This window comes from Xenopus laevis, chromosome 7L (assembly GCF_017654675.1).
Source record: "Xenopus laevis strain J_2021 chromosome 7L, Xenopus_laevis_v10.1, whole genome shotgun sequence".
Lineage (NCBI taxonomy): Eukaryota > Metazoa > Chordata > Amphibia > Anura > Pipidae > Xenopus > Xenopus laevis.
Genome location: NC_054383.1, coordinates 100,578,453 through 100,593,830, shown reverse-complemented (window position 1 = coordinate 100,593,830; position 15,378 = coordinate 100,578,453). Strand labels below are relative to the sequence as shown.

The window sequence follows — 15,378 nt, the reverse complement described above, 5'->3', positions numbered from 1 at the left end:
CATGTTGAGCAGTAGGCGACTGTGTAGAGATTTGTATTGGATTTTATATTTGCCTTTACATCCCCTTTTCTGTTTCCAACTCCAGCTGCAGCGACAAAGATCAGAGCCAGATTTAAACAGATAAACTGGGATTCTATTTGGAGGATTATTTTGCTGCAGCCACTCGTTCTGCAGAATTGGAGAAAGTTTGTATTAAACAGCACAAAAACTATAAAATCCACATTAGATTACATGACAACAAAGGACCCAGTGCAGTCGGTATATTCTGACTATTAATCAGTCTTTCTGTATTTGCTTCTGGCAGATGCTATTTGACTTGTGCTGTTTTGATAATTTATGACGATCCCTAAGCAGACCACACTGAGCATGTGCACAGTCTTGGTCTTGTAAAGATGTTTAACAAAGTCACAAGATGATGACCCCCTGTGGCCAACTTTGAAAGCATAAATCATTTGTTTGATTAGGCTTGTGGTGCAGTAAGTTCATGTTTAGTATACAAAATACAGCATTTCTAGCCTTTATCTATTTTAGACTTTACTTCCCCTTTAAGATCTATAGTTTGTTTAGTATAGGTATTGGTGTGTGTGTGTGTGTGTGTGTACACACACACACCAATACCTATAGTAAAGGGGAAGTAAAGTCTAAAATAGATAAAGGCTAGAAATGCTGTATTTTGTATACTAAAAGGTCCCCGAGAGGACTGAAACGTTGGAGATGAATTTGTGAATAAAGCAGATTGATTTATTTCACCAAAATGAAGGAGTGCAGGTCCATTTACTGGAGTATATTATAAAGCTTTGAACAACGCACCACCATCTATACTTTAAATCCGGGAAGAGTGCGCTCACTGTACTGACATTATATATATATATATATATATATATATATATATATATATATATATATATATATATATATATATATATATATATATATATATATATATATATATATATATATGACTGAATAGATAGATCTAAATATGTAAATATGTATGTGTGCACTAGGGTTTATTTGGAAGGGCTGAACTTTTTTTCCAGTTCAAATTATCTATGTAACCATGTGATTATAAAACAAGTTAATACAGAATTCCATTTTTCACAGTCTAGAGCCCATAAATTCAGTGTATATTGTACTGTACACTTGTGATGGTGATTTGGACACCTGCTATAAAAATAATCGAACAAGCCTAACTTGAAATATTACTGTAATCTTTTATTTGTGAAAGATGGTAATAAATCACAGCAGTTAGGATAGAATAACAGGGAACAGGACAGATTACAACTTAAAAAAAATAAAGTTAGTAAAGTAGATGCAATTTCTTTTAAATCATTGGTTGTTACCTGTGCACCTTCTTATAACCAAGGTGGGCTCATGGCAAATGGAAATACTGATGCGTTTTAGAGTATTAACCTAAAATGCAAACATCCGGAGGAAAACAGAAATATAAAAAAGGAATATAAGTGTACTCACTTAAGTGTAGTCGATTCAGAAGAAAAGTAGCTATGCAGTTCAGTTATTTGTGTATCTGTGTGTGGCACTCTCTAGTAACAGAGAAAAAGTCAGTGAAACTGCAGTTACAGGCTGCTTATTGCAGGTTCCACCAAAGTCTGAATAAACACTAATGGTTTCCATAAACATTTTACCGTGTTAACAGGACACATCCTTCCATTTATGCAAATGTATTCTAAGTGCTTTCCTAATCAAGCAATACGGCAGATTTGCTCAAGCACACATGATATGGAAAGAATTTTCGTTCTTAGTTCAGTCGTATATTTTCCTTTGAAGTCTTTCAAAGAGAAAGAAAGTGCAAATTGTAAAATTTGGAAATATAGTCAATTTATGCTTAAATGAGGGAAAGCCAATGTCCCGTCTCTCCAACAGTGATAAACTATGAGTCCAATCATCATTCTTGCCAGCATGGGCATATTGCTACTTAACAATATCTCCGCCCTAAACCAAAGTCTGTAACAAGGAAGAGAACATTTAATGTGCAAATGTCGGTCAAAATGCTAAGATGTAGAACTACTTATTCCAAGCTTTAAATGGCATTTATAACCCATCTACTCAACAGAACAGTGTGCTCCTATTTCCAAATGTGTAGCTAGCAAACTAGCTGAGGTGTTTTGTGATCTCCTATAAATAAAAATAATAAAACAATATCATATGGATTAAATCAAACTAAAGTTCATCATGGTAAAAATGTTTATCTTGAAGCTGCCTTCCATAGTCTGTAGCTTCACTGGATAAAAATATATCCTTGCTTTGTAGAATTTCCTCTTCGCTCAATCTCTGATCCTCATTTTTATCCATTTCTTCCATCAGATGGCTCGCCTTAAAGAAAGACATAATAAAGAACAAAAATTACTTTATAAAGATTGTGCTAGGACATTATGTACATCACTGCAGTCTGCAGGTTATTAGAGGACATCAATATTTTAGAACTTTCCCAAGAACTAGGGATGCACTGAACCTGCAAATCCTTTGCAAAAGATTCGTCCGAATACCGAACCGAATCCAAATTTGCATATGCAAAGGGGAAAACATTTTTTACTTCCCTGTTTTGTCCCTCCCCATATGCATATGCAAATTAGGATTCGGATCGGCCGTGCAAAAGGATTCGGCCGAATCCGAATCCTTCTGAAAAAGGCCGAATCCCGAACCAAATCCTGGATTCGGTGCATCCCTACCAAGAACATCAGAACATGTTTGGCTGATTTCCTGTTTCCTTGGCAATAGCACAATACCTTGTAATTGATAAGGATAACTAAGCTGCATAAATACATGTTCATGGCTAAATAATCCTATTGGGCTTTCTTAAGGTTCACTTTCTTAACAGTTCAGTGTAAAGATAAAACTGGGTAAATAAACAGGCTGTGCAAAATAAAAAATGATTTCAATATAGTTAGCCAAAAATGTAAATTAAGTGGGCCACGTAACTAAATGTTAGACGACAGCTCCACAAGTTTGGGAGCCACTGGTCTATACAATAATAATATGAAATGGCTCCACTGGAGATTAAAAATGAGTATATTGTGCTTTAAAAGAGAGATACAATGAGAGAACTGGTGCACATCGAAACAACGTGTATAAGGAACCAAAAAAGCAATAAGTTACCTCTTCTTGAGAAATTCCCAAGTTATTTGGAACAATCCAAGAGAGGAGCTCTGTAGGGTTGAGTCTGCCATCACCATCCTTATCATAATCATTCACAAATCGGTCTTTCTCAACGATTAACCAGTGTGGATCTTCCACTGTACCTTAATTAAAATAAAAAGTAAAAATAAAGTAGGGAGGGAGCACTAATCTAACAGGTTAATTATCACAGCATACATTTAATCTAGGAAATATGTTACCAATACTGTACATGTGAATAAATACAGGTATGGGACCTGTTATCCAGAATGTTTAGAACCTGGAGTTTTCCGTATAAGAGTTCTTTCAGTAATCGGTATCTCCATACCATGTCCATACCATATCATGTAAACATTAACCATTAAATAACCAAATAGTATTGTTTTGCCTCCAGTAAGGATTGATTGCATCGTAATTGAGATCAGGTACAAGATACAGGTATAGGACCTGTTAGCCAGAATGCTATGGACCTGAGGTTTTATGGATAAGGAATCTTTCCGTAATTTGGATATTCATACCTTAAGTCTACTAGAAAATTATGTACACATTAATAAATCCAATTGGCGGTAATTGCCTCCATTAAACATTAATTATTTCTTCGTTTGGATCAAGTACAAGGTACTGTTTTATTATTACAGAGAAAAAGGAAATGATGGGTTTTTTTTATCACAGAAAAAAGGGAAATATTTATTAAAAATTGTAATTATTTGATTAAAATGAACTTTATGGGAGATGTCCTTCCTGTAATTCAGAACTTTCTGGATGACATATAATGGATCCATACCTGTAATGTTTACAGTTTCCTATAATTATTCACATTAGTGATAAAGAACAGTAAACCAAAGACATGTTTGACTTTCTAGTATGATCAATTATATATTTTTAGAAATTATTCTCACATCATTTCTAAAGAAAATAAAAACACTCAGGGTTCTTTAAAGGGGTGGTTCACTTTGAAGGTAACTTTTATTATGTTATAGAACAGCCAATTCTAAGCAACTTTTCATTATTTGTTTTTTATAGTTTTATAGTTATTTGCCTTTTTCTTCTGACTCTTTGCAGCTTTAAAAAGAGGCGGCGCTGACTCCCTTCTAAGAAAAAAAATGCTATGTAAGGCTACAAATGTATTGATATTGCTACTTTTTATTACCGATCCTTCTATTCAGGCCTCTCCTATTTATATTTCAGTCTGTTATTCAATGCATGGTTGCTAGGGTAATTTGGACCCTAGTTACCAGATTGCTTAAAATGCAGATTGAAGAGCTGTTGAATAAAAAGCTAAATAACTCAAAAACTGTCAGTAATAAAAAATGAAAACCAATTGCAAATTGTCTCAGAATATCACTCTCTACATCATACTAAAAGTTATCTCAAAGGTGAACAACCCCTTTGAAATACACAGTAATATAAGCCATTGTCCCTTTACTTTTGATGGAAGCACAATGGCAAGTATACTGCTGCATAACATCTTGACACCTGCTTAGAATACAATGAATACTAAAAACAAAAAGAAAACTAACTAGTAAATTACAAAATACTAAAACCACAAATACACTGGTCTTTCACAAATCCTAGTGTATCGTTTGGAATCCTAAGGTCACAAAAAGAAAGTCACTGCATAGAGTATTAAAACCCAATCCCCTTTGAGAAAGGAACAGCAGAAATTTCAAGTTGGTGTTGGTGTTGGTAGGCCTTTAAGCCTCCAAAGCCAACCTCTGTAATATGAGCACTGTGATTTATATATACAATAAGGCTACTTTAAATGTCCTTCCATAATTACACTTTTTCATATTTATTTTCTGTATGATAAAGAATCATAGCGGTAACATTCTGCTAAGGGATTCAATTGAAATGTTGCTGCTATGATTTTCTTGCCATTTTCTTGGATTAGGACCATTGGACTACCCCAGAATACACACTCTTTAACAACAGTGAGAAGTTAAAAATTGTAGTTTGCTTGTACTAACATTAGTTGTCAGAGTCTTCAGTGAATGGACACAGATTAATAATGTGTAAACCTACCTGGATCTTGTGTATAATCTCCAAGGTATTCTTCCAAACTAACAAATCCATCACCGTCCTTGTCATGTTCTTCTAAAGCTCCCTCAATGACAAATTCCTAAAATAATGAGAAAAAATGTTGTGAAGAATATACAAAGGCCAAAATCTGTATCTTATGAAACTATATATTATATATATAATTTTTTTTTTCTTTTATTGATTTACTTCTTACCGACATATGATCAGTTTCCTCTGGGTGCTCAAAATCTGTAAATTCCGACAGATTCAAACCAGAAATCTCATCTCTGTCTGCATGGTCAAAGCGCCTCTTGTCTTTCAAATGAATCTTTAAATGCAAAGAAAATATAATTAGCATGTTAAAGGGCATGTAAAGGCAAAAAAAAATAAAATCCCATTTTTACTTTCTTTAATGAAAAATAAACCTATCTTCAATATACGTTTTTTATAAGAAAAACCTGACTGTCTGCAGTGAAATTCTCGCTTAATTTACTGCTGTGGATAGGAATAGCCAGACGGTCCCTAAATGCTCCGCAGGGAAACAATCATTCTTATAAACAGCAGGGGGAGTCCCCCCTTACTTCCCAGCCATGCAGAACTCAAGCAGCTTTGTTTGTTTCCCTGTAGAGCAGTCGGCGACTGTGTAGAGATTTGTATTGGATTTTATATTTGACTTTACATATCCTTTACTGTTTCCAACTTCAGTTGCAGGGACAAAGATCATGGAGCCAGATTTAAACGGATAAACTGGGATTCTATTTGGAGGATTATTTTGCTGCAGCCACTGGTTCTGCAGAATTGGACAAAGTTTGTATTAAACAGTACAAAAACTCCACATTAGATTACATGACAACACAGGACCCAGTGCAGTCTGTATATTCTGATTATTAATCAGTCTTGCTGTATCGGCTTCTGGCAAGTTTTGATAATTTATGACGATCCCTAAGCAGCCCAGACCACACTGAGCATGTGCACAGTCTTAGTCTTGCAAAGATGTTTAACAAAGTTACAAGATGGTGACCCCGTTTGGCCAACTTTGAAAGCATAAATCATTTGTTTGATTAGGCTTGTGATGCAGTAAGTTCATGTTTATGTTTAGCATACAAAATACGGCATTTCTAGCCTTATTCTATTTTAGACTTTACTTCCCCTTTGTCATTTGCAATTACTAAACAGCCACTGAATATTAAGACTAGTGATAGTTCACCATTTAAAGGGATGTAATTGCAATACATATTTGCTCCATCTGAAATCCCTTGTCCCAGAATTAAGTTACACAGACTCTAATTTCATGTTGCAGAGAGCATATCTCATGCTTTTAACTGTTATCAAACATTTTGAAAATACAGCAGGTTGTACATTGGCCACAACAGATTATGTATCAAGATATTGTTGTTTTAGTATTTTTATGCAATTTACATTAATTCTCTATTTTTAGCAGTTTATGAGATATTTTTAGCTATTAAATAAAATAAATAAACCTTTAAATAACTTGCCCACATTACGGGGGTTATTTGTCGAATGCTAGAGTTCTTTGGACCTCGAATTAACTAACAACTGGAATTGTATCTAATATGAGAAAAAACTTGAAAGTAAAAAACTGGATTCTGCGAGTTGCGAAACCTGGCAGTAAAGAACTCGAATCGCTTGAATTTTTCTAGTTTTCCGGCAAAACTCTCCGAAAAAAATTTGAATATCACTAAGGCTATTATCATTTTCAAATGGTTCAAGGGACCTCTGACACTGACTCCTTCATGACCAGGGCAGGCTATTTCCAGGGTCAGGGTATAATAAATGTGGAAAAATTTGAGTTTTTGTTTAACCTGAAAATGTGAGTTTTGACCAAAAAAAATCAACTCGAAAACACAAATTTTTAGTGGAACCTTAACAAATGTAAGACTTGCTGGACGGAGATTATAATCGGAATTACATCAGATAGCCTCCAATTCAATGGTAAAATGCCTGATAAAAAAAAAACTGTCCGGGCTCCTGTTCACATTCATTTTGCTAAACATGTAAGCATTACATACTGTGTCAGCTATTGACAATTTGTTTGAGCTGAACCATGTGCACCTTTGCAAAATTGGTCTTGCAACTCAGACTCCTTAATGGTATAACCAATTACTGTCATTTGCTTTTTTTAGATTCACTTGTAACCAAAATATCTACATTCTTTCACCTTGGGAAGGTAAACAAAAGTAAAGGGATGGTATAACCATATCCTGATTATTTTCTGAATTCCCCCACTTTTCTCGTGTAAACTAATCATCAGACTGCTATGCTGTTATATAGGAACAAGCAACCTTTAGGGTCCATGTGTACCTGGAAATAAACAAGATAATGTGACTTACTTTTTTAAGAGATAAAAGGGGTGGTTCATCTTTACGTTAACTTTTAGTATATTATATTAAATAATATAATATACGGTTTAATATAATGGTTTATTCGAAGTAACTTTCAATTGGCCTTCATTTTTTATAGTTTTGAAATGTTTGCCTTCTTCTGACTCTTTCCAGCTTTCAAATGGGGGGTCACTGACCCCAACAAATGCGCTGTAAGGCTTTAAATGTATTGTTATTGCTACTTTTTGTCAGTCATCTTTCTATTCATGCCTCTCCTATTCATATTGCAGTCTCTTATTCAAATCAGTGCATGGTTGCTAGGATAATTATTATAAAACCAATGGCAAATTGTTTTGTCTTGTTAAAGGTTCAGTAACATCAATTTTTTTTATTAAAAAATGTTAGTGTAGAACGAAAAAAAACCCCACAAGGACATATTAAACTTTTAAATCGCTAAGTCTTTATTAAGAAATAACTAACCAAAACTCCGCTTACACTCCTACTTATTTAATAAAAAAAATTGATGTTACTGGTCCTTTAATTTAATTTAAAGGTGAACAGCCCCTTTAAAACCTAAACGAAAACTTCAGTTGAGGTCTTCCTCTAACTTGCTTCCAATACTTATTATAATATGGTAAAGAACGGTATTGGTTTTATGGTATTGGTATGATTATTGCAGTATTAAATGTAAAGATGTCAGTGAGCAGTGAGACGAAAGTTAATTTGTTTTCTTGTCACATTGCTACTTATTAGTTTAATACTTTTGTCACAAAGGCAGATTATGTTATAGGTGTTACTATTCATGAAGGGAGTCACCAATATGCATGAAGCGCTCTATCTTTTTGAGCCCCACACAAGAGACACAAGAGCTCAGTGATTTGAAGGAAAAATGGTTTTCCATATCCACAGTACAATACATGCTACAATATTATACCTGCCGGAATGATTCTTCTTCTTCATCTTCAAGAACAGTGTTTTCATCATAATCAATTATTCGGTCATACATGTGCATATTGTATTCATCCCAGGTCACAATGTCATTGGCGTCTTTGTCAATTTCAGCAAAATGCTCTTTTGTATCGTCTAATATATAGTGTTTGAAAGATTTCTGAATCCAAGAACTCAGCTCCTCTGTTGAATTAAAGAAGAAACAAACATGTTTTTTAACTAAACATTAAAGGTAACAAGTACAGAATAAACAATAAGCAAAGAGTTAGAATTCAACTCTATGTAATATTATGCAAAATACACTTTACAGTATAGTATATGCAGTCCTTTTATCGTAATACTATTGCATAATCTACCAGTCTTCATTTAAACTCATTTTTGAAGCATTTTTCCTGCAACACTGAACATGGAATTTACCTGCTATATGGTTGTTAGGACTTAATTACCCGAGATATCAAGCAGCAGTTCTTTTCTCTGCTTGTGTTTTGTATGCAGGTGGAGGAAAGCGGATCTGATATCAGCCTCACCTTCATGTAGCCCCATTGACAGGCATGAAGTCGGCCTATGGGTGATGCTACGCTGAGTGGATTTCAGTGCAAAAATGCCAAAGTTTGCCTTTTTCCCTCGAAATCTGTTCAGTGCAGCTCTACACAGGCCTGTCAACTCACTTTTCATTGCCTATGTGCAAAACGCAGGCGGAGGAAAGCAGATAATCTGCTCCGTGTACCCTTCCCTTAGAAGTTACAATTGGAGATTAATAGAGGGCCTGAAAACAATGGCCAATTAAAAACAAGAATAACAACAAACGGAACACTCACAGTCAGTCTTTTTTTCTGGAGTCCAGTTGTTAGTGACCCTAACAGCCTGATAACATTTTTAGTTTAAAGGGGTGATTCACCTTTGAGTTAACCTTTAAAGGCCCATTGGTCGAATGAGAATTTTTTTTTTTTACTCTAATAAATTCGAATATACTCGAAATTCGATTGGGAGGTTATTACCGACCCAAAAACTCGGATCGAATTCGACTAAACATGAATCGAGTTTTTTCTCCGAAAAAAAATCAAATGTCAGGAAGGCTATTAACTTCTTCAAATGGGTCACTAGACCTCTCCCATTGACTTCTACATTAACTTGGCAGGTTTTAGGAGACGAATAGTCGAATTCGATAAATCTTGAAATTCAAATCAAGTTTTGGATTATTCCCAATTCGAATTAGTGAGCTGAAAAAAAGATTCAAAATTCGAATTTCCTATTCGACCCTTGATAAGTCTGCCCCTTAGTATTTTATAGAATTGCAAATTCTAAGCAAATTTTTAATTGGTCTTCATGATTTATTATTTACGGTTTTTGGATTATTTGCTGACTTCTGACTTTTACCAGCTTTAAAATGGGGGACACTGGCCCCATCTAGAAAACAAATGCTCTGTAAGGCTATAAATTTGTTGTTATTGTTACTTTTTATTACTCATCTTACAGTTCAGGCCTCTCCTATTCATATTCCAGTCTCTTATTCTAATCAATGTATGGTTGCTAGGGTAATTAGGACCCCAGCAAGTATATTGTTAAAATTGCAAACTGGAGAGCTGCTGAATAAAAAGCTAAATAACTCAAAAACCTCAGATAAGAAATGAAAACCAATTGCAAATTGTCTCAGAATATCACTCTCTACATCATACTTTTGTTAACTCAAAGGAGAACAACCCTTTAAGGATTAAAAAAGGCAGAATAGAATCCCGAATAATGAATACATTTCCAACAATTGTCAAAATGAAGACCATTAGTAAAGTTGTTTAGAATTGGTCTGTCTATAACACACTGAAAATTAATATAACGTTGAGTGTCTTCTTGCATAACAGAAAACACTTGGTGTTCTGGGAGTGATGCCACAGATGTTGTTGACTTACTAGGGCTATGTAAGTGCAAAGGTATTTGCTTTAATCCAGTTTAATAAAATATTTCTGAAAAGGCCAGTTTGTTCTGATGTTAAAAATTAATTTACAAGTTAATTTACGAAATCCACTGCAGCAAGTGCTATAGCACTTGTCTGTACATAGCTTGATAAAAGGCCATATATAGGCCTGAAACTTTGCTTAACGGGTCTGCCATGAGAGTTTGAATAAAGGCATTTTTTTAACTACGTGGTGCTGTGCTGAACTAATTTTGCTAAGTAAATAAACCCTCAGCTGTTTAAATATGGCTGTCAGTTCGTCACAATATGTACATGAGAGACAAAATATTGCTCTTATACTTACCCTCTGTTAGATATCCATCTGAGTCTGTATCGATTTTCCTAATAATCGACTTGAGCCTTTTTAACTGATCTTCTGAACTCAATTCAGTGAATTCTTCAGCTTCTTCCTGTGGAAATGAGACAAAGCTACAAATCAGTAATCATGGCAGAAAATAATAACAATGTTGTATTCCTGAGCTTTCTGGGTTCCTAGAAGATAGCTCACTTACTTGTGCCCCAAGCTATGGGCAAACCAATTGCTGTTACTTGTTTAACATTGCTTTATTTCTGACACATTGTGCTGTGTGAATATTTTTTTTAGATTTAATTTTGAAATCTGACATGGGGCTAGACATATTATCAGTTTCCCAGCTGCCCCCAGTCATGTGACTTGTGCTCTGATAAAAATCATGTCGCTCCAGAAAGCAGTTCCATCCTAAAGTGCTGGCTGTTTCTGAAAGCACATGACCAGGCAAAATGACCCAAGATGGCTGCTACACACCAATATTACAACAACAAAAAAAATTGCTGGTTCAGGAATGAAATTGTTTACACTACAAATTATTCACTCTACAATATACAGTGTCCCTTTAAAATGAGAGATGCGGGACAGTTCAAAGACATTTTGTATGTGATGTACATGTAGGGGCCTTTCTCATCAGCACTGTTGCCACATTATAAAGCTCTGTGAGTGAACTGCAGCATTGTGTTACTACTGATTATTATACCTCTCCTCCAAGGAACAGTTTTTTGTCAAACTCAGCATTGTGCTCCCCATTCTCATAGTGTTCATCATGCTGATGGGTTAAAGAAAGAGCCAAGCACACCGTGAAGAAACACCAGACTGTATGTGTCTTCATTTTCCTGAAATCACTGAACACAGGAGAAAAGCTGTGTTATTTACAAAAGCACACTTTTGTTTCATCTCCTGAATCACATATACATATATATACACACACACACACGACACAAGTAGCAAAGTTTGTCATGCTTGTAATGGGTCAACATACGAAAATCACCCCAAATTAGATTTCATCATAGTAGCATAAAGTGAAGGCTGCCACCAGGTTGTACTGGCAATCTGTGGGTTCTGGCAAATGTCAGAGGGGTTGCTGGAATAGGCCATATAAAAATCACTATTTATTGGGCTGGTGGGGCTATTTGGCTCTGTGTGTACTTGAAATGCCAGGGCTTATTTTGAATCCCAGTCAGGTTGTGCCTGCCTGCCACACAGCATAATGTGGCAATTGTGAGGTGGTTGTGGTTCTTAATCAACTGTAATTTGCAAAATGTAAACAAAAGCCTTTTCTTACCAAAATCTGCCCCATAAGCAGTGTTATGTTCATTGCATTAATTCCTGTATTTACACACACAGGATGGATGCCATGTGTGCATGGTGGAGGCACAGTATAGTTCTTTTTTCTTTACTGTAATCGTCCTTTTAATGTTAACTGCCTCTTCCTGTGAAAGTGGGGGCAACCCAAATATGCACACTTGAGTGTATGGCCCCTTTTAACTTCCTCACCTACCAATGCACCATACTCTGGCTTAGTAATAGAAAACAGTTCAGCAGCACTCCTTGGTAATTCCTTAAAGGAGAACTAAACCCCCAAACTAATGAAAGCCCCTACCCTCCATAGTCTCCTCTCCCTGTTCCCCACCAGGTGTTAATACCTGCAAACTGTCTTTAATTACCCCTTGATGCAGTCATCACATTGGAGCTCACGGGCGCCATCTTCACTGCTTCGGGAAGCTTCGTGGCTGTCGGGGTATGCGCAGTTGTTTGGGACCGGAAAATTGCTACAACTGTGCATGCGCCGATACAACGCTTACTTACTGTAGACTCGCGAAGTGGTGAAGATTGCGCTTATAACCTCCGCTGCGCTGCGCTGACTCTGCATCGAGGGGTAATTAAAGACTTAGGGGCATTTACAGGTATTAACACCCGAATCAATTGAGTTTTCGACTGCAAAAACTCAAACTGATTGAATTGATCAAGATTTTGTGCGAAACCCACCTAAAAAAACTGGATCATCATGAAAGCCATTAACCTCTTCAAATGGTTCTGCCATTGACTTCTACATGACCTCGACAGGTTTTAGATGATGTGTTTTTGGATTTGAGCTATTTCCAGCTCTGGAGTATAATAAAAGTTGAAAAATTTTGAGGTTTTAAAAAAAAAAAACTCGAACAATTTAATTAGGGGTTTTTTTAACACGAAAAATAAATTTTTGACCAAAAAAATTACCTTGAAAACTCAAAATTTTTTGTGGAAAACACAACTCGACCTTTGATAAATAACCCTGTCAGAGTTTCAGGCAGAGAGCACTTTTGTGTACATTCAGTGATAAAACACCAGCAGACTGGAGTTTAAAAGAAAAGGCAGTCAAAGCACAAGGAAAACAATAAAAGTTTTAGCGCAAGTAGAAAAATTACTAAAACATGCAGCATGATAGGATTTCCCTTTTTACAGCACTATTTTATCCAGTTATACCTGGTTTTCCGGTAGAAAGGAGGAGTTTTATGAAAGGGTTCCTTTAGCAATAAGCCGGGAGAAATCCAGAATAAAAAAACAAACAAAACAAAACCACTCCCGTCTGTGCTACAGAGCAGCCTGACCGAGAACACCAACATTAAACAATGGGGACTCTTTACCAAATTGAGCTAGTAACCCACGGGCTTCTTAATCACCTGTGTATACTTTTACTTGCTATTCAACAATGTATTGGGATTCTATTAGGAAAAACACATTTATTTTCCTAGCTTATCCTAGAAGCCAAATGTACGTTTTCGTTTACATGTATAATTTGTATTTGTTCGCGCAGCATCTACGTATGAACAAATGTTCTATTTTACAGGTCAGGTTTTCATTCTGTAGAGAGCCATGAATGCCATCTGGTTCTTGTGTAAGAACTAAACCCATTGTATGTTACACAGCTTGTTAGTTATATGCAGTGTAAACATGTGCCCGTACAGACCTATTGCAACTTGAATGGCTGCCCCCATGGTTACCCAGCAAATTATTCATCACTATTTTACCACAGTAACACTTAAGCAAACACTGTGAGCCCATGCAGCGTAAAATCGGGGGAGTTTAGACGGAGACTGTGTGAATGCTTCTGCATGTATATACCAAGTCTGGGGTTGGTTCTGAAAGACTACAGTTTTTAGTTTAAAAAACAAGGGACGTCGGGTCCCCCATTCTGGTGCACAAACAAGATGCTGAGTTGATGCAAGGCTCGTCTTACTAACAGTGTCCACAAAATGGCTGCTGCCTGCTTGTTATAATTATGAATTCCCTGACTGAAGGAAACAAGATTCAAATTATTTATATAGTATAATTAAAGTTTATTTTGCTTGACTAATGTGATTAAATGGGATTTTGAATAATCTTTTTGGGTGACGGGTCCCCTTTAAAGGAGAATTCAACCCTAAAGTTAAAAAAAAAAACAATCCTACATGGACCCCTCCCTCCAGCATAAGCGTTGCCCCGGGCAAATGCCCCTAACGTTTTACTTACCCCTCGGTGCAGATTCAGGCATCGGAGTTCACGGGCGCCATCTTCTTCTCTTCGGAAAGAGAGTGGCATGTCGGTGCATGCTCAGATGGAGCAACTGCGCCGAAACTCACTAAAATTGCAGAGGCGCCGGTCTCATTCTGAAGATTACCGAAGCGGCTGAAGATGGCGCCCTTGAACTCTGATGCCTAAATCTGCACCGAGGGGTAAAGTAAAACGTTAGGGGCATTTGCCCGGGGTAACACTTAGGCTGGAGGAAGGGGGTCCATGTAGGGTAGGGGTTTTTTTTAACTTTAGGGTTGAATTCTCCTTTAAAGGGGACCAGTCACAAAAAAAAAAAATTATTCCAAATCCTATTTTATCACATTAGTCAAGCAAAATGAACTTTAATTACACTGTATAAACTATTTGAAACTTGTTTTAACACTTAGGCTGGGGGGAGAGGGTCTATATAGGGTAGGGTTTTTTAAACTTTAGGGTTGAATACTTTAAGGGGAGCCCTAAGTGGAAACCCCCTGCAGCTGTTGCAGAACTACAACTCCCCCATACAATCTGAATTCCTTCGCTCTTCTTTACACACTATGTGTACCATCAATTTCTCTTCTCCTAGAGGCCCTAATGGCACTGGGACCCCACAACATGTCCCCTCTGCTGTACCGTAGAACAAGCGCAGCACAGGTTGGGGTCCCAGGGAAAACGCATAGTTACCCACAAAATGACAGCCACAGCCTACTCATTATTCGGGGCTTTGTGTAATAATGGCGGCTGTGCCGAGTGGGTGTGAGTGTAACATATAGATATATAGTGTCACATGTGCTGTTTATTACTGCTGGGAATAAGGACGTTATCCGTGGGTGAGTGTGAGGCAGCCGGGTGGTCCCTACCGTGAGTGTCTCTGTGAGGCTACTCCCACGGATAGCGCCTAATAATCGCCTTCTGGGTCGGGAACAAAATGCGCCTGCAGTCGCCGCTACGAATTCCCTTTCCCTCCCAGTAATAGAACAGACAGTGGGTGACGCCACAGATCACGTAACCAAGCTGTGCTTGTGGGACGAGCTTGAGATTCTGCAGTCAGTGACCCCTGTCGCGCGTTTTATTAAATAAAGCAGAGTTTGGCCCGCGAGGCTTTCCGTCAATTCATCCAGGGGGTGTGGCTGTACCGTGACTTCAGTGTGCTCTGACGGTGG

The 15,378-nt window shown here is 36.9% G+C and overlaps 1 protein-coding gene across 1 annotated transcript; it reads right to left on the bottom strand.

Annotated features, from left to right (window-relative positions):
• Nucleotides 1-941: 941 nt before the first annotated feature.
• Nucleotides 942-15,155, bottom strand: rcn2.L (reticulocalbin 2 L homeolog; the record flags this gene model as incomplete). Its single annotated transcript, NM_001091633.1, is given in 8 exon segments — nucleotides 942-2,334; nucleotides 3,118-3,260; nucleotides 5,158-5,254; nucleotides 5,369-5,482; nucleotides 8,431-8,627; nucleotides 10,697-10,802; nucleotides 11,403-11,547; nucleotides 15,076-15,155. Coding segments are annotated over 7 exon segments (942 nt in total). The 5' UTR covers nucleotides 11,535-11,547; nucleotides 15,076-15,155.
• Between the last annotated feature and the right edge of the window lie 223 nt (nucleotides 15,156-15,378).